Raw genomic sequence first — 18757 nt, 5'->3', positions numbered from 1 at the left:
AAAGCTTCTAATGTGAGCTGACCTGACGACACTTTGAGGAGATAGTAGCTTGCATCGGCGGTGCCTGAAGTAATCGGACTTGCAGCTCACATTTAGTATGATGCTGGGGAGGATGTGATCCCACCACACATCACTTGCTGCATCCCAGGCACTAATTATCACGGTGATGGGACACTCGCCCTCTTCAACTGCCGTTCCACAGCGGAAAACATTCACCGTCTGCCACTCTAAATCAGCGATCATGCGTAGCACTCGTTGCTCGTGAATTTCTTCCCACTCCTGTACTATCGGGTCATCTGGACAGATGCAGTGCAGCGGTGCGTTGGCTTGATCGTCGTCGATAAACTCTACCCGATACCGCCATCCTCTATTGTGGAATTGGAGACGAAGCTCCTCAAGGGCCGCGACCGAGAAGTTTTCCAAGCCCGTGCAATGAATGACCAAGGTAATATCTTCATGATCCGGGTGTTGCCCATCATTGAAACGCCTACATCGGGACCAAAACTGAAATTCAACCCCATGGAGTTTGAGAAAGCCCTTTATTTCCTCCTTATTGGGTAGAAGGTCTGGTAGCTCACGAGGAGATACAGCTTTAGAACTGAGAGGCAGGATTGGCAGAGGTTTGGGCCATCCTTTTCGATACGGTAGGCGAGTATCAATCTCACCCTGTGTGCTGTCCATTTTCGTCCGATATTGGTCGTCCGGATGTCGTCTAGATGCTCTTCTCGCAAATGATAGGGGAGACTCGGTTTGACGCCACTTTCGAGGCTGGTGTTTCCCCATTTATGATATCGCGATGCTTTGTTGCAATTCGTCATTGTGGGCTGCCCTTCATGGCTGGTTTCGGAACTACGAGTTGTGTCGATAAACGATCTCTTGTTCTCGTCCGCTCGCTTGACCGGCCGTCGATGAATTCTCCGTCTGGTAAAACCAAGTGGGAGATATTTCGCAGGAGGTTGATCCGGTTATAAATTGAGTACGCGTCTGCTCTAACATATGATACTGCTGGAATATTCTGCCTACTGATTCATTGAGTTGAATGCCACATCCAACTCACAAAATCAACTTTTTGGTAGGGAAGCAGTGGAAAATAGGCTCACTAGATGGGGTAGCAAACTAAAAGACATGACTATTCTCCGCTAGCCAGGGAATCTTCACTCTGTTAGTCTAGTGAAATAATTCAACAGGCAAGGTATTTTCTCTTCGCATGTGCCGGAGCACATCCACAAGGATAATGATGCATATTGTGGCATAGCCTTTCACATCACAAAGCTCATAAATATTGGGGATGAATGCCAGATGTAAGCATTGTCAGGGCATTAAAGGAAAAGAAGTGGATGCGCATGCTCCTTGTCGCCAGGTTTTGTGTCAGTTTGGTCTCTAACATGGTGACTAGAAAGGACTGATGAAGGAACACTTCACTGGATATGTAGTTATGGTATAGACATCCAAAGATGCAAATATTTCTCCAGCAACGATTGATCGTAGACAAGTCGGGATCAGTTTGATATCGTTGGTCTGCTGAGGGTCCGCAGCAAGGTCACATGATCGCTCTTTTTTTTTAAGTCAACTCTCTGGATGCAACCAGCTCTTCTCAGAGCTACTGTTATCAATTCAAGAATATCGCCGACCACTCCAGCAACACCGCCCAACCTTGCCTGATTTAGATTGTGCATTGTGTTGTTGTTTGGCTCCCTCTTTATTTCCAGCAAAATGTTCCTCCTCAGATCTCTCTCTCGTTCACTCCCCCGAACCGTCTCTAGATCTGTTTCAAGACCGCTCCGAACCCCCCTTCTAAAGCCTGCCTTTTTCCAACCAGCATTCGCCTCTCGTCCCGCATACGCCGCATTTTCTACCACCAGACCGCGATGGGAATCAGCTGGTCAAGGTATGTAACGGCGCCAATTTGGAGAATTTCCTGCTGCAATGGGCGACGCTGATCTGGTTTTGCACGCATGTAGTCGATGTTGAATTGGCAGCTAAATTCCAGGATGAGCTTGCTTTGGAGACGGAGAGCGGCGAAGTGGATAAACTTCCAGAGTCGCTCAAATATTTCTTGGAGAATGGGCCATTTGAGGTATTGACTACCCGTACGTTGTTGATTGGTATCTTGCTGATGGTTTCTAGGTCAAAGATACTCCCGGAGAAGAAGAAGTCGTTTTGACCCGAAAATTTGGAGACGAGAAGTAGGTGCTATTCCGCACTAAAGCGTTGAGGCTCATTGAGCCGTGCTAATCACGCGCAGGATCCGAGTTTCCTTTTCAATTGCCGACCTCCAGAATCTCGGCGCGGAAAACGAATACGACAACGCACTTCCTGATGAACTCGAAGAGGTTGAACCACAATCCCGTGCTATCAACGAAAGAGGTGCCAAGGCCGAGAATATCAAAGCTGTCCCGGAAGACCGAGTGGCTCCATCTGACCGCGAGGATGATCTTGGACTGGAAGAAGAGACGCCCGAGCCCGCATATCCTGTCCACCTTAACGTAACCGTCGAGAAGCCTGGCAACGGTTGCATGTACGCTGAATGCCTGGTGGAAGATGGCGTGGTGCAAATTTTGGAGCTTCAATATTTTGAAAAGGCAGATATTGCTAATGCTCAGACCGCCGACAAGCAGTGGGCGAGAAGCTCAGTCTACGCTGGCCCGCCATTCGGAAATTTGGATGAGGACTTGCAGATTCTTTTGGAACGCTATCTGGAAGAGCGAGGCATCGATGCCACACTTGCCTCATTCGTTCCTGACTACATCGACTTCAAGGAGCAGAGAGAATATGTTCGCTGGCTCGGAAGTAAGTTGACTAGTCTTTTGTTTCCGTCCTGTCACACACCCCACCAATTTGCTAACAAGTATACTTTGTCACAGACTTGAAGAAATTCGTCGAGGTATAAATCGCAGCATTTCTCGTTCGGACCCGAATCGACAACCAATATCAAGCCCTATCATCACGATGCCCTGTAGTTTTATCCTTTTTGTTTTGGCCCGACCCAGAAGGGAATTCATTCAGGTACAAAAAATATGTCACTCACAATAATCATGTGGCTACGTTTGGAGGGTAAGGAGTTCAGTGTTGTGGTTATGCTCAGCAGACAATCCTTCTTTTCCTCTTTGCTATATGTAACTCTAGTTGATTGTATGTAATATATTCATGAACCATTGATCGTTGTATATTTTGCAATATTATCTCTCTGTCATCCAACGAGACCGGTATGAAGAATACAGAAAAGCGAATATTTCTGCGGGAGCTGCATTCATATTCAGTTATTCACATGATGTCCTCGTTAGATATGCATCAGACCGTTAGTATTAAACGGCTATCCTTTCTATACCCGTCCAAAGGGCATACCCAATACTCCTAGGAAGCTTTCCCATCCTTCCCATCCTACTAAATGATATGCCTAGGACCAAAGAAATCCGAAAACCCAGAAATTCAAAACTCCATTTCATCATGATGACCATCTTCATCTCTCTCCCTTTTACCCGCCCGCTCATCTCGATTCAAGTTTGCAACAAACGCCCTAAAATGGTCAATATACGGCTTCAGGCTGGTTTTCTCGTAATCCTGGAGAGTATTCCTCTTTGTATCCCGATCTGAGCCGGGACCATGGTCCCCTTTATGTTTCAAGTCCCATGCGTTGATTTCATCTAGCAGCTCCGTAACCGTGGGTACCTCGAGCGGATTGAATTGCTCGACTTTGCGTATATCGATGGGAACACACACGCGTCCCGTGCCCGGATGCACGACAAAAGGCGATTTGAGCAAGTGTATCATCTTCTTACTCACTTCCGCGTCGAGTCGGGGGTATGTGTACTCCAACACGATGTCTTGCTTTGCTTCGAGGAGCGCTTTGGTGTCCAGGCTCCGGCCGCCGGAGGTTTTGGCCACCTTGTCGATGTCGGACCACTTTAACGAGCTGGCGCGTGAAGGGGCTGATTCCCATTTCTTTTGGAGGGAGTCCTTGAGGGATTTGTCGGGGATGAGTTGGAGGAGGCGGGAAGCTTGGTCCCAGGAGGAAAACGTGTCCTGGTCATTGAGGACTGTGGAGCCGAAATACGGACGGAGGACTTCCAGGCTGCGAGTGATATGTGGATGGAGAGGCCGTTTTACATTCACGCGTTTTCCGCTCTGCGCGCCCCCGCGCACTACTTCGAGGTACCCAGCGATCGCTCTCCTTCGGTCATCGGCGAGATTCCGGGCGCGCTGGTCGCATACCCATGCGTGGGCACCTCGACGGCCAGAATAGACCCAGAGGATGTGTTCAAAGCCAAAATCATCTCGCAAGGCACAGTCGATCACCTTGACCGCCATGGTCACAAACGCCCAACATTTCGAGCAGATATTTGCTTTTTCACAACACGTTCGAATATCATCATAGTCTGTTAAATCGATATCAAACACTAGCTCCTTGGAGACGGGTCTGAAAGCGCTCGATTTTCGGAGAGTTTTGCGGTCTCGTGGGTTTGTGCTGTATACTGGGCCGATTTCAAAGCGGGAGGGATTGAGGCGGAGAATATCATTGCGCAGTCTATCCCGCAGCCCAATTAGTTCTCCAAACAGAGCCGAAGTGGTTGAAAGACGGGTTTTTGCAACACTTGCCCTTCTGCTGTTGGAAATGATTGGTAGCGTAGATATGCGTCGTTTTGAAGTGTAAACGCGAATTCTCGATTCCCAAAGTCGACGGACGGTTTGACCCCATGGTTTAACCACTGAAATAGGTATTTGAATGGGAACAAACGCTGATAGAATGCATACATGGTCTCTGAGTCGATTTTCGCTGGAGGGGGTCCCGGCTGCCTACACTCGCGCGGTGTTATCATTCACTCGATTCTTCCTACACACGCGAAGGATCACGGGCGAGGACATACTCTGCAGGTTCAGCTTCAGAGCCTTGCGCTCCCGGCTCTGAGGCACTGGAAAATGGATAGTCGTCGTCATCGTCATCGTCAAACAAATCCTCTAGTTTCGCGGTGCTCGTTTCCTGGGGTGCAGCGCTGCCTTCTGAATGCTCATCCTGCGCATCGTGTTTGGGAGGCTGTTCCTCCTGGACGGCGGGGGGTGCGTCCGGGAGCACTTCGTCGTCAGGCATTGATGAGCGAGAAGAGGATGGAGTTGATGAATTTTGAATCTTTCGCATTCATCAAGTGGAAGTCATTAACTGGTTAATGAAGAACGCGACTCGACGCGACGCGCTGTAGTTAATGGCTGAGCGGCGTTTTAGCCTCACACCGCCATATGCGCCTAATCAGCAGCCTAGAACAATGCTGAATCGGAGATTTTGCTCAACAGCTACAGAGTACAGACTGATACAGCTACTGTCTATAAGTAGCTATTTAAAGGATCACTAGATCTAGAAATCCATAGATATTCGTTCTGGATGGGTATCAGAGCCCTGGCCCAGTTCTCATAGATAACGAGTTGACTACTCCGTACAAGAATTGATCGTCCAACACATCCATGAAGTGCCTGAAGATGGTCAACAAGCCCTCTTCTTAGTTGCATTTGATCAAAGCTCAGTTAAAAATGGACGTCCGTGTTCACGGTGAAGTTCTTCTTTGTGCTTCTCCAAGACCCACGCCCTACTACAATTTGCCTCCAGAGATTTTTAGACCCGGAATACCCGATCACAGTGGAGCTTGTCTGTCTGCGCCAGATCTTTTCTTCAAGAACCGCGCTTGATCTCGTCATGTCCAGTGCCAGCGTGAAAGAAGCAACTCGTTGGTCTCCAGCATGTCTCGTACATCTACGGAGCTCCAGCATCCGGCATTGACTCACCCGGCGAGCTCGACATCTCCCTCGACAAAGCTAGGAATCCAACTCGTCCCCCTGCCTGAACATGTCACCAACGACTCCGATAATGTCTCGCGGGAGAATTTAACTGGAGAACCGCTCAGCAATGCAGCGGGACCAAGCCCGGTTTCGGCACTCAAGGCAGGCGTGATCATTGCTACAGCCGCAAGCATGACACTGATGAATTCGTTGCTCACCGGTATATTGACTGTCGGGCTACCTGTGATCGCAAAGGACATCGGGTTGGCGGAGAACCTGCTGCTCTGGTAAGCCCCAGTGGTTTATGCTCACTGCTCTCGGCTGGGAATGGATAATTAATATGCACTTCCCAGGCCGGCATCTGTCTATGGCCTCGCATGCGGCTGCACACTCCTTCTCTCGGGCTCCGTGGGAGATGTGATTGGAAGCCGGCCGCTCTACCTCGCCGGGTGCGGTCTGCTCTCCGCGTTTACACTGGGCTGTGGTCTCGCCACAACGGGCATACAGCTCATCGTCTTCCGGGCAATCTCAGGCGTTGCGCTCTCTTTCAGCCTGCCCAGCGCCGTGAGTATCATCACCACCACCTTTCAGCCTGGAAAACGGAGAAACATCGCCTTTGCATGCCTTGGTGCTGCGCAGCCCGTGGGATTCTCCCTTGGCATCGTCTTGGGAGGTGTGCTGATTGCCGGAATCGGGTGGAGGTATGGCTACTACATCGTTGCGGCGCTGAATGTTTGCATTCTGCTAGTTGCAGTCTGGCAGATTCCCAAGGACCCAAGGATGGTTGAACCGGTTACCTGGAGACGACTGTACAATGAAATTGACTGGATGGGAACAGCACTCATCAGCTCTTCTCTCGGGATATTCTCCTACACTCTATCGTATGTCCCCGGTCTTCTCCTGAACCTTTTGCGGAAGACCACTATTAACATGCTTTGCTAGAACGATGACCGTCTCCATCCATGAGCTGACCAAGCCCGTCAACCTCGCCCTGCTCATCCTCTCATTGATCATCTTTGCAGCGTTCATCTTCTGGATCCTCCGTCAAGAAAGACTCGGCCGCGTCGCCATGGTGCCCCCCTCCCTCTTCAAGGCGGACGCAACCTCCGCTCCCCGCCGCGCACGCAACTTCACCGCCATCTGCATCTCCGTCTTCCTCACCTGGGCCGTCTTCAACGCTTTCCAGTACTTCACTTCCCTCTACTTCCAACGCATCCAGAACCTCTCCGCCCTCCAGGCCTCTGTCCGATTCATCCCCATGGTCATTTCCGGTGCCCTGATAAACATCGCCACCGGTCTTTTAGTCCCCCGCATCAAAGCCAACGTCCTCTGCCTCGCTGCAGCGATTGTATCCGCCATCGCACCCTTGCTCATGGCCGTCGCGCGACCAGAGTGGAGCTACTGGACCGCCCCGTTTTTTTCGGTGGGACTCATCCCCGTGTCGGCGGATACGCTGTTTACCGTGTCGAATCTCGTGATTACCTCGACCTTCCCTCCAAGAATGCATGGTTTGGCGGGCGGAGTGTTCAACACCATTTCTCAAATTGGCATGTCTGTCGGCCTGGCGGTTACCGCTGTCGTTGCGAATGCGGTGACAGGCGCGGCAGGAAGTAGCAATGGGGTTGGTAGGGATGCGGGAGCCGTAGATGCAGTGTTGAAGGGCTATAAAGCTGCGTACTGGATGAGTTTTGCTGCGTCGGCAGTGATTGTCGCATTGAGCTGGTGGGGATTAAGGGGCATAGGGCGGATTGGATTGAAAGAGGACTGAAAGCCACTGCTTTATCTCCGTCAAGTCAGGTGTTTGGGGAAGAGAAAAGTCATGGCTTTAATATGGACCGGAGATACTCCACTACATCTATAAATAGAATTTCTAGTTTATATGTAGTTACCAGGGGATCATTCCTTCCCCTCAAATAGTATCTAGAGAATAGATCATACACATATCTAGGAGCTTGCGTTAACATCATGATATCATAAACCTCACACATGATCACACAGAGTAATGAAAAAATATTGTTATTCTCTTCAATGAGCCGGAACTGGTTGGGTCTGGCTCTGCGGTTGACCTTGCAAAAGGCCCTGCGGTGTTTCCGCTATTTGATTATTGCTGGCCTGTTCCTCTCTAATCTTCTGCAGGAGGGCTGGGTACTATCGGGACTTATCAGTATGGTTGTTGCTTTTAGTGCTGGACATGCAAGAATAACTCACCCATCTTTCTCCTACGTCTGGGTGGCTTTTGATCCTATTCATCAATGTTGCTTCCCCCAAATGCCCCCACTTGCCTTTGGAGGAATGTAAACTCGATATCATCTGGACGGGATCCCATTCCTCCTTAATGACTTCTTCTCAGAGTGCTCTGACGTGCTCAGGCACCTCCATGCTTTCAAAAGTGGCATCGTAGCTGACACCCTGGAAGAAAGGGACGCTGTACCGCGCACCGGAACCCCGTGCCGGAGAGAGTACACGATGTGTTGTGCTGCTGCTTCGTTAGTAAGTGAGGCGAGTTGGATCAAGCGCAACTTTCGCACCTCTGGCAAACGCCCTGTGTCATAGCCTCCAGTCCCTGCCCAATCGCCACCACCAGCGTTCCATCAATCGGTGGGCAGTCGATCCACTCCCCGCGATGATTCTGGACCTGCAGTCCCCGATGATGACTCGCCTGCAGCAAATAACTCGTGAGCATACTATCCTTGTGTGGACCCACGCCCTGTTGCTCGACATCGCCGTTCACGCCCAGTTCCTGGAGGTCTGGGTACTTGACAATCTTAAGCTTGTGTTGCTGATCGGCGTCGAAGAATCGGTCGAATGCATCTGGAGAGAGCCCGATGGCTTCGGCGACGAGGGAGATGAATTCCATGCTGATGGCGCCCATCTTCTTCATGTACTCCTCGTAGACAGGGCGGAAGTTGGGGATGAGATGCGAGTCGGGCCATTGGTTGGGTGAGAGGAGGTTGTGATAGAGAGGGTCTGAAGGGGAGGGAAGCGGGTGATTCGTGGAAAGATCGATTTGCTCGCGCCAATCAGTCTTGAAGCGGGTGATTTCGTTGCCGAGTTTGCTGTATCCTAAATCATAGAGAGTGAATGTATGTGGTTAAAAGGCTGATAACTATAGGGAGTAGGGGCCCCTGTCAGGGTCCCGGGATGCAGTCAACTAGATGCCAGGATATCGGCATACCGAGAAAGCTGGGAGCGTTTTTCATCTCGACCTCCAGCTTCTTTTCAGGAGGCAGATCGAAGAACTTTTTTCCCTCAACAATGACATCTCGTACGAGCTTGTCGCTGATGCCGGCGTTTTTGATGTAGAGGAACCCAACTTCAAGCAAAGCATGGCGAAGATCAAGGAGGAAAGCGGGCTTCGTGGCGGCGTCCCGGGCCAGCGAGAGGTCCAGGACCGGAATGGAGTCGAAGGACATCACTGCAGACAGAGAGTTGCACGATCCGGGGGGGGTGGCTGTAGGGATTCAGTTGCATTCGAATCTGCTCGTCGAGCCGAGATGGTTGTCCGCGATGGCCTTTGCATGCGGGGAGAATTCGGGAAACACAGTGAACTAGTTATGAGCCGTTGCGGGGTCAACACGCCAAGGTGCATGCAAATCGCAACTTCAATATAACGCCTTTGGATGAAGGCATGCTCGAGGCGGGAGGCATATCTACTTTGCCTGGGGAGGTTCACTGACTATATCTATCCGCGATGGCCCTCGACAGCAGACCTCGTTCTTCAAAAGATGCCCGTGAGAGCAACTGCGCAGTGGTGGGTGTAGACATCCTCACAAGGACGCTCCTTTCGCATCTGCCAGCCCATCGATATGGGCATCAAGCGACTAAAGCAAGTCTGACTGTCACTGAGGGAAGCCAGCAACCAAGCTGTGCACATCGGACCGGGCCTGATGAAGCTGCAGGATGCTGAACCTGTGCATCCACGGCTAGTTATCTCGCCAGCTGCTTTTCCTAATTCCAAATGTGGCGGCCACAGGCTATTCGCATGGCAAACGCCTGCCGCAGGCGCTTCTTTAATACCAGGCCACATAGACGATCCCTAATTACGACCCTGGTGATATCTTCCATTTGCATACTTTTCTATCTTTGGCAGTCGGCATGGAAATATCCGTCACGCTCCAGGGCTCCCAATGGTGATGCACAGCTTGGAAGTCCTGGATTTGCTAAACCAAAAGACATGCCTATTATTGGCATGGTCTTTTTTGGGCGTCGCGATCGAGTCAAGACTTTGCATTGCTATCTGGAGGTATTCCGCTCTCTTCCGCAAATGGTCGTCGATACCGCTGACAGCTAGAATAGCGTAATCTCGTGGATAACGGCGGATGGCTCGACGAGATTGAATTCATCGCCAACACGGACATCAAGCAGGATTTGGAGTTTCTCGACGAGATCATAAAACGCTCTCCACGGTACAAGAAGGTGCTCCTTGAGAACCCTGTCTCGGGGCCGGAACAAACCAAACTTTGGAGAAACGTCAAGAGGGGGACGATGTATATCAAGCTAGACGATGACATTGTAAGTACCCACGGATCTTACGGTTATAGCCTCCACTGGGGACTAATAGAGGTAGATGTGGTTGGCCGATGATGCGATTCCCCGAATCGTTACCACGAAGTTGAGGAATCCCGACGCTCTCGCTGTCTCCGCAAACGTTATCAATGACCCTCCACTGAGCTTTCTACACTATCACCATGACGCCTTGCATCCATATTTTCCTGAGATCCCGTCATCGCCAAAGGGCCGCCGAAAAAAAGCACCGGACATCTCTGATAACGGATTCATGAGGCGCTCGCTTCCCCCCTGGCGCCCATCCAAGCATCCGTTTTGGCAGGGTCCTGCTGATTTTCAATGGTCACTCGAAGACCAACCGCCAAACGACGGCCATCGCTGGCTGCGCGTTCAAGACGACAAGGCTCTGAATCGTACGCCAGTTGCTAAATTAACATACGACTTTTGGGGGCCGACCTATGATAGCTGGGCTATTGCTGCGCAGCAGCATTACTCGTTGCTAGAGAACATCGAAAAGCATACTGTTGACAAGTATAAATTCTCTCCTCCGTGGAACATGCATGGAGAGCGAATCAGGATCAACGCTCTCGCAGTATTAGGCGATGATGTGCTGGACACAGACGTGCACAACTGGTCTAGTGATCGCAGCGACGAAGACATGCTCACATTGGATTTACCCAAACAGCTTGGAAGAAGTAAGTCGAGCCGTCCCCTTTCACTTTCAACCCATTGAATCCTCGCTGATATCTACGGGAAAGATGTCCTAATTGAAGGCAATGCCCTCGTGTCACATTTCAATTTCAAGCATCAAGACGCTCTTTCGAAAACGGATCTTCTCGATAGATATTATTCGTATGCATCAGAAAATATTTGTGTCCAGCCGTTCCTATCGCCTGTAGAATAACAGGGATTTGGTGCTGTCCAGACTTTGTGTTGGGAATATATGCCTTGTGGCTGCGGCGATTTAATAATTCAACGTATGATGCGAAAGAAGTTGGTTGCCGATGAATGATTGCCTGCCTTTTTCTCAACTCTTGCTTGTTTTGTTGGTATTGTTAACCCGTTCCGTGAACTAATAATTATCCTTAACAAACTTCCCCGAAAGAAGCTACGACTTTTGACTTGGGAATGATATGTCTATCATTTAGCTTTGTTAGTTTTAGATCGACTACCGTTGAAGGTGTTTTCAAGAACGTTCTCTGCAAAATCTCCAAGTCTATACACAATCGAAGTCTATTTGGTGCAAAAAAGCAATGGTATCATTGTTTGTGTTCCATACAGCACCCCGAAACTCGCTCCCAGTCCATCTAAAGCATCAAAGAGGACAAGGACCTCGTGTCATCTCGCCCAGCGAGCCACAGGCTCATTCTGCCATATCCAAATTCACCTGATCCTCCAGCAATCACCACCAGTCATTCTACGCCATTTTTCCCTCTCCCTCGCGATTCACGGGAGTGCTGTCGCCGCTGCTGTTTTCAAAGCTTTCCAGTCCAGCGCCATCATGCTTTTCAAATTCGCCGTATGACCCAAATCCAGATCCGGGTCCGTTTCCGGTGACGTTATTCGAATCATTTCTCGCCAAACCGTATTGCAACATCATTTCTCGAATCTCTTGCTCATTCAAGTGCGGCAACTGCTTCGCCGCACTAACGTAGCTTATATTCTCTGAGAAACCTTTGGCGAAAATAAAATCAATCTCCTCAAGGCTGCGCCGAGCCGTCTCGGGGAAGAAGAAGTAGATGATCGGCACAAAGCATGCGTTAGCGACAGCGAAGAAAAGGTATGTTCCCCAGCCGATACCGTCAAGCATGACAGGAGTCACCATGACAATGGCAAAGTTGAACAGCCAATTGGAGCAAGTCGACAAGGCGTTGGCCTTAGCTCGCGTCTTGATGGGTGAGATCTCGGCAGGATAAAGCCAGGGCAATGGAAGCCACGTGGCACCGAAAAATGCGATATACGTAAAGAGACCGACAGCGGCTCCTCTGGCAGTAGCCGGGGTATCAGGTATCAGGCAGGCAAATGTGATGACCATGGAGAGGCATTGGCCAGCGGCACCAATTAAGAAGAGCTTTCGGCGTCCAACACGCTCAACAAGGAACCATGAGGTGGTGGCGAAAATGGAGTAGACAATCATGTTCACACCGCCAAGGAGCATGGACATGGCATGGGTTTCACCTATCGAATTTTCAAATAGGATAGGGAAGTAATCTGTATGGGATGGTTAGCTGCAATTTTCTCAACTGCTCGCACGGAAGAGTAAACCCACAGATTACGGCGTTACAGCCACCAATTTGCTGCATGATCTGAGACAACACGCCCAAAAGCATTCTGCGGAAATGTTGCGTTTTACCATGGGTGAACACCTCCTTTAGCGGCGCGGGCTTGCCTCCTTGCCCGGACCTATTAGGTTGTTAGCATATCTGTCAAGCGACGAATACGATTCCGAAAACATACGCCTTGATAGAGTCGAGAACGATCGTCTTTTGCAGTTGAACATCATTGTGAGCTATCGGCTTGCCTTGAAGGGCGGCAATAACCGCTTCTCCCTCTTCTGTTCGATCGTGCATGCAAAGCCATCTCGGCGATTCAGGCATGAACCACATTCCAACAATGATGAAAACCCCAAAGACGACTTGGAACGCGATGGGGAACCTCCAAGTCAAGTCATCCGGTCCGTACGAAGCACCAAAATCAATCCAATATGAGATAAGGGTGCCGAACGCAATCGTACCACCTTCAATACAAATTAAGAGCCCTCGATTCGAGGTACGAGAACATTCAGCTTGATAGGTGGGAATTGTGGAAGTGTTCATTCCATTCCCAATCCCCGTAACAACTCGTCCGATAATGAACTGAGCCAGCGCTTCATGACCCGGCATTGAAGTGACCTGGATAATCACGCCAATCACCATAACGAATGCCCCAAGCATAATGGATTTGCGACGACCGAGCGCATCACCAGCCCAGATGATGCTCATGGCGCCGGCCAAGCAGCCTATAGATCTTGATTAGCCACGTTTGGTTACCCATGATATATGAAGTCTGAAGTCAAAATCTTACCGACTTCATAGATAGCTGTGACCAAGCCTTGCATTGTAGAGTCGTCTTTTGTCTCTGGGAAAGCTGCGTTGAAAGGCTCGGCGCTGATGATGCCGGACATAATACCCTCTATTGTTGAGATTCCTATTAGCTACAAGGAGAAAATGCTTGACTGGGTGTGGACGTACGATCATATCCGAAAAGTAAAAAGCCGCATGTCGCTACAGTAGAGACGGCTAGAGACAGCTTTTGGCCGGTCATGCCGGCAAAGCGTGGTGCTTCCTCCATTTTGCAGGTACGTTTCAAAGCCCTATCAAACCGCTGATCGACGTTGCAGATTCAAAGATCGTTGAACGGCGAGTCCAACCAGGTTTCCCAAGTCCTGCAACCAACAGCGCTCCTCCAGGGAGGCCTAGTTAAGCCAGGGTTAATCAAACGAAAGCGAGACGCGTTGGCCTAGAATGACCATCGAAGAAACCACCAGGGATGCTGGAAACAGGAGGCAATGAAGGTAAGGAAAGAAGGAGATGAGGCAATAATAGATCAAACCGGGGGAGAAGACGGGGCCTCCATATATATAACCCCCATACCGGACGTCCCTGATGGAAAGGTTTCTCCGATGAAGATCCGCTTGAGATGACCCTGTGCCATCCACCATAAAATCCACTTGATACATCGTGAAAAATATGGCAAACGAATTAACCATGGCAACTCTCCACGGGGAGCCCACATAACTCAAATCTCAGGTCCAATGACGACGGATACTTAAAAAGCTGATGCCAGGAACAGGCAGTCCATAAACCAAGCGATTTGCCTTTTGCAATGGAGTCTCTTTCATAGTAGACACAGTTACATAAGGATGACGATGAAGGGAGGCGGACGTGGGGAAGAGAACCCGTTAAACCTCCACAACGGGAATGCTCTCTGCCAATTATAAAACACATTTTTGAAAAGTTATCATATATTAGTAACGAAAGGAGGTATCCTCGGGATTATTGCCGGATTCGCAATTACTTTGAGCACTATACTCATCGTTGATTATTAAGGCTGGTTGAGTAGGTAGGCGTTTGTGAACTCGTAACCTAAGGCCGGGTGTCGAGCACCCAGACGCCGAGTAGGGACTCCTTGATTATCAACAGAATCCGGTTGGTGGCGCATGTGAAAATGGGTAAGTCGTCAATAGTTAAACCTCGCCAGCGGATTGACTGTAGGGAGTTATTTGTTCCGCATGTAGCATATTCGGACTCCGTACATTCTGGGGCTATATTCTGGCAGGGTTGCTGACGAGCTGCTGGTCAACCAAAGTGGCCAGTAGATCACAATAAAACCAAGCCTCTCCGTATAGTCGACTCTGGGAAAGTAGCCCACTTAAGCGTGGAGGCAAATAGCGGAGAAGGATACTGGGGCGCTTGGTGTGTGCTCCAGTCGGCAGTATATGATTCTCGGGCTGGCTTCCAACAATTCCATGGCATGTTGTGGCGAGAGGCATAGCTTGAACCGGAGGACGTAACCTACTGGGCACGACAACAGCTTTTCTTTTAAAGATCGAAAGAGAGCAATAGCTAGAAATTGTCGTTCCCTCAGCATAACGCACCAGGCTCATTCATCCCCCGGTGAGCATCTTCGCGGTCGGGAGACTTGCTGTCTCGAGCCTGAAGGTCCAAGGAGGTCGATCAAAAGAAGCTTTGCATGCGGTGAGCTTAAGCTCGACGCTAGTGCACTAGTTAGCTTAGAGCCAAGTCCCAGGGATTCTTGGCTGACATCACGTGGCAGAGCTTCTAGTCGATGACATAATATTGATATGAAGCCGAAGTTGCTCTGTGATAGAAGTTGTTCCAGCGCTTCTATTCAAAACGGAGCTACAGCCCACAAGACATCTTCGTCTACAGTGGGAAAAAGTGACAAAGAAGCTGAATGGGCTTGAGTAGAATACTCTCCCCCGTACAGTTTCTTTTCGCCTTCTGCAAGCAGAGTAATATGCTTAGGAAATTCTCCATCAATCCCATGCATGTACTCCGTAGCATGTCCACTGCCGGCGTTGTGGGCCTGGCATCGACTACGTCATAAGGCGTTCAACTTTTCGGGCCGCCTTCCTCCTTGATTCGGTTCAAGTCCGACTCGTGGAACAACAGACGCGGTACTCCGTACTGGATAACAGATCTTTGCATCAAAATGTAACTAGTTGGCTCTTTGCGTGTACTTTGTGGGAGAGTTGATGGGTTTAGAGGAGATGCGCATAGCTGCATCCTTGGCTGCGCAAATTGCGACCAACACCGCCCTGTCGCTGCTTGAACAGATCACGGTTGGCAATTTGAGAAGAAAATAAGAAGATATCAAAGAGAACTTATGGCAGTGTGCCATCAGCGTTGCATTATTGGGATGTACCAGCGGCGTTAATGAAAAGTTTGATATACATGAAGGATGTGAAGGTTTGGTTGATGTGGAGCAGTGTGTAGCCACGTCGAAGTTTTGGAAACATTGCCGAAATCAGGTGCAAGTTTGCCGAACTTCACGTTCAGGGGAGGTGCCGGCGCGTTATCCTTTGACTAAGCGCACCAGGGCAGCCACCTGTCGAACAGCATTTTGCCCAAACCAGGATCAGAAGTTAATGCGATGGGGTGAGAGGAGTAATGTATGTGTGTATGGACTGTAAGCGCACTCCTCGGTCATAAGAAGCATACTCAAAATTGTAAGGGGCAAGCGAGGTCGGCGAGTCCCAGCTAGCCTCGAAAGAAAGAAAATCAAGATATATTTTCAATGATTATCATCCTCACGGTAGAATGAAACAAGAAGAGATAGGGTATCGAACATGCTCGTAACAACCTCTGCCTTCGCCACACCGACGTCTAGGAATACTCTCAAGTCTGAATCGCAATGCTACTTCGCTGCATTGCTTCGTCTATCCTAAACCCAAACACCAACCGGTACAAGTCTAGCAACCATGCGTACTGCGCACTATGCTGGATCATCACCTGCACCGCTCTCGCAATGTCTGGGGCAGTAGCGCGTGCTGGAAGAGGTGCAGCACTAAATGCCGGATCAACAGTAACTAACTTCTTATAATTGACCAAGAGGGAATTTTGCCATGGTGCAGTACCGAATGCATCTGAGGATAATGCTTTGACAAATGAAGGGAAGGTATATGCGCCTTCGCGCTGAAAGCCGTTGTTCATCGCTGCGCGGACAATGAGTAGTTTGAGGCAGGTAAGGTTCGGGTCATCAGCCGGCGATTTTACCGTGTGTGTGGATGAAGTCGTTGAGGAGCGCGAAGAAGGACGGGAATAGCTAGCGAGCGTGGAGGTGGTGGTGGAATTCCAATGTGGATGCAAGTTCTGCGTGTTTCCGGCTCCAAGGACGAGTATATTAGGGACTTGAGCTTGCTCCGGAGAGAGCATGGTGGCAGTGTCATCGAATATAGTTGTTGGAGTCTCTGGATTTGGGGTTATAGGTTGGGTCTCGGGAGGTTCCGAATACGCTGCACCCTTGGCTTGGTAGAAAGCCTGGGTAAACGTCGTTTGGCTTGGCCTTGGTGTTCTACGATCTGGACGGACTTGTGTCCAGCCTTCTCGGAACAGATCACACAGATCCCAGCAGGCCTGCACTGCAGAACCAAGAAGCTCCACGTCGGCGGATTTTCCTTCCCTCTTGCCTTGTCGAAGGTTGAACAGCATTTCTGCAAGACCCCAGCAAGCCCTCAGTAGTAAATCGGTCTCTGTGACTAATTGCGTTCGTTGCTTCATTAAACGATGGCACAAGGTAATATAAAAGTCGAGGGTCCGCTCGCGAAAGGCCTCGGGCAAGTTGCGATCGTGGGTGTTGTAAAGATGGTTATTCAGCTCAAAGCTAACCCGGAGGATGGAATCTGCAATCTCATCATCTCTTATTCGAATCTCAAAGAGCGCCTGGCAAAACTCTCGACATAAATCTAGAGTTGGCCGAACATGGAGAATATGGTCGTCTTCTCGGTTTTCGTATAGATTTTGACACAGCTTCCAGCATGATTTCCAAGCTTGTTCCTGCATGCTACCTTTTCCAGAGTCGTGAAACAAACGCTCTCTATGTATCGAGCTTAAATTTGCCAGTGTATTACAGAGAGTCCAACACTCAGAAAGGGCAGTCTTCAACGCATTGATTTCATGACTATACGAGGGCAAAGTGGCAATGGGTACGTCGGTAGCTTCCGTTTCCTCTTCAGTCTCGTCTTGTGGGAAATCATGGTCAAAATTTTCCGGAATATCTATCCTAAATATTAGCATTGGAATGTTAGCCGGTAAGAGATATGAAAGATACCTTCCAAGCTGTTTGGCCGAGGCTTTCGACCGAATGCATCAATTTCTTGCCTGGTTTGAGCTCGCGGGGTTGCACGGTCAGACCAAGGTTCAACCTTCGTGGTTAATGGCGGAGGAGAAACCGGGCTCGTGGACAACTATACATCTATCAGCGAGAGTCATGGTAATCAACTAGGTGCTTCAAGTTAGAACCTTGTCTGAGTTGTTGCCGGGGGCCCTTAATGTGCGAACAGTTATATCCGAGTCATGTGCAGATGACCTCGTGGACTCCTGCGGAGAATCATCCGCTCGCTACATGGCTGTTAGTGCTGCTTCTGGAGGCCTAAAGACACGGGAATTGGTCGTACATATGCACCAAACCCTGGAGGAGCATGGATCACGGATTTTGGATCTTCCTCGTCCCCACGGGCGACGTTTAGAGGTATGTCCGTCGTTTGAAGCTGCAAATTGCCATATCAGCGCTTGCGCTAGCCAAGCAGGACTAAGAATATATCCCCTACAGTGAGCTCCTGAGGAACGGGGCTGGAGGGTTGCGATTCGCTGTCAGAGGTGGATATCTTGTCGCTGGCTAGCGATTCCTCGAGTTCTGAGTGTTGCGTGTCCGGAATCCGGCGCGACATAGGAGTGAAGTTCGCGGTGTCCAGCCACGCGTCGGGGCTTTGGGCGAGGGTGTGATTTGTGGCATGGGGCGGCGCGGTCATATCCGACCTGCAGTATAAAGTCAACGACTTATCGGTTCAGGTCACTAGACAGTAAACGAACAATGGAGACTGGGTAGATTTGCTTGGACTCGATGTACTGGACGAGTTTGACACTGAAGAAAAGACGCGATCCACAGGGGAGTGGGAGACCGCGTATGGGTGATTAATTGCAATCATTGTTTCCTCGACGAGCACTTAATCCTGTAATCAATGCCGGTCAGCTCTGAATAGTTAAATAATAAAGCGAGGAGCGTATCCCGTCGACGCGTGCAGACCAGAATCGCAGAATTCCAAAAATAGCGGCTGTTCAAACCGCGCAGAGGCACTTACAATGGTTAGTTATCGACGTGGAGAATTAGAGACCAGTGCTTCAGTCCGTTCTGAGGAAGCTCATAACGCGACCAAGCCTCGATGAGTTCGGGTGTCTAGCAGCAGAAGAGGAGGAAGCTATCC

At 49.9% G+C, this 18757-nt stretch overlaps 8 protein-coding genes across 8 annotated transcripts in view; 3 read left to right on the top strand and 5 right to left on the bottom strand.

Moving 5' to 3' along the window:
* Positions 1 to 783, bottom strand: part of UREG_06189 (uncharacterized protein) — a gene marked incomplete at both ends in the record, with an annotated part of 1860 nt that extends 1077 nt beyond the window's left edge. The window contains one exon of the mRNA XM_002583176.1: positions 23 to 783. Within this exon, the coding sequence (XP_002583222.1) occupies positions 23 to 783 (761 nt within the window). The remainder of the gene's footprint in view (positions 1 to 22) is intronic.
* A 930-nt stretch (positions 784 to 1713) lies between these two features.
* UREG_06188 (uncharacterized protein) lies at positions 1714 to 2890 on the top strand (the record flags this gene model as incomplete). The annotated part of the gene is made up of 5 exons (XM_002583175.1): positions 1714 to 1888; positions 1962 to 2077; positions 2128 to 2186; positions 2246 to 2790; positions 2865 to 2890. The coding sequence occupies 5 exons, from the start codon at positions 1714 to 1716 to the stop codon at positions 2888 to 2890; spliced, it is 921 nt and encodes a 306-aa protein (XP_002583221.1).
* Positions 2891 to 3429: 539 nt separating this feature from the next.
* On the bottom strand, positions 3430 to 5086 carry UREG_06187 (DNA primase small subunit; the record flags this gene model as incomplete). The annotated part of the gene is made up of 3 exons (XM_002583174.1): positions 3430 to 4706; positions 4736 to 4794; positions 4866 to 5086. 3 exons carry the CDS (start codon positions 5084 to 5086, stop codon positions 3430 to 3432), a joined length of 1557 nt encoding a protein of 518 aa, XP_002583220.1.
* Positions 5087 to 5727: 641 nt separating this feature from the next.
* UREG_06186 (uncharacterized protein) lies at positions 5728 to 7534 on the top strand (the record flags this gene model as incomplete). Its single annotated transcript, XM_002583173.1, has 3 exons — positions 5728 to 6053; positions 6120 to 6647; positions 6709 to 7534. 3 exons carry the CDS (start codon positions 5728 to 5730, stop codon positions 7532 to 7534), a joined length of 1680 nt encoding a protein of 559 aa, XP_002583219.1.
* A 257-nt stretch (positions 7535 to 7791) lies between these two features.
* Positions 7792 to 9179, bottom strand: UREG_06185 (uncharacterized protein; the record flags this gene model as incomplete). Its single annotated transcript, XM_002583172.1, has 4 exons — positions 7792 to 7914; positions 7975 to 8008; positions 8295 to 8829; positions 8942 to 9179. 4 exons carry the CDS (start codon positions 9177 to 9179, stop codon positions 7792 to 7794), a joined length of 930 nt encoding a protein of 309 aa, XP_002583218.1.
* A 761-nt stretch (positions 9180 to 9940) lies between these two features.
* UREG_06184 (uncharacterized protein) lies at positions 9941 to 11176 on the top strand (the record flags this gene model as incomplete). The annotated part of the gene is made up of 4 exons (XM_002583171.1): positions 9941 to 10009; positions 10063 to 10278; positions 10334 to 10967; positions 11031 to 11176. 4 exons carry the CDS (start codon positions 9941 to 9943, stop codon positions 11174 to 11176), a joined length of 1065 nt encoding a protein of 354 aa, XP_002583217.1.
* Positions 11177 to 11689: 513 nt separating this feature from the next.
* Positions 11690 to 13602, bottom strand: UREG_06183 (uncharacterized protein; the record flags this gene model as incomplete). Its single annotated transcript, XM_002583170.1, has 5 exons — positions 11690 to 12483; positions 12542 to 12675; positions 12730 to 13270; positions 13336 to 13443; positions 13503 to 13602. The coding sequence occupies 5 exons, from the start codon at positions 13600 to 13602 to the stop codon at positions 11690 to 11692; spliced, it is 1677 nt and encodes a 558-aa protein (XP_002583216.1).
* A 2570-nt stretch (positions 13603 to 16172) lies between these two features.
* On the bottom strand, positions 16173 to 18304 carry UREG_06182 (uncharacterized protein; the record flags this gene model as incomplete). Its single annotated transcript, XM_002583169.1, has 4 exons — positions 16173 to 17551; positions 17605 to 17740; positions 17951 to 18043; positions 18104 to 18304. 4 exons carry the CDS (start codon positions 18302 to 18304, stop codon positions 16173 to 16175), a joined length of 1809 nt encoding a protein of 602 aa, XP_002583215.1.
* Positions 18305 to 18757: the final 453 nt, after the last annotated feature.

The sequence above is a fragment of the Uncinocarpus reesii genome, genomic scaffold (genome assembly GCF_000003515.1).
Source record: "Uncinocarpus reesii 1704 scaffold_4 genomic scaffold, whole genome shotgun sequence".
In the NCBI taxonomy this organism is placed as follows: Eukaryota; Fungi; Ascomycota; class Eurotiomycetes; order Onygenales; family Onygenaceae; genus Uncinocarpus; species Uncinocarpus reesii.
Note: the sequence above shows the minus strand (reverse complement) of the source record. Positions and strands in the feature narration are given on the sequence as shown.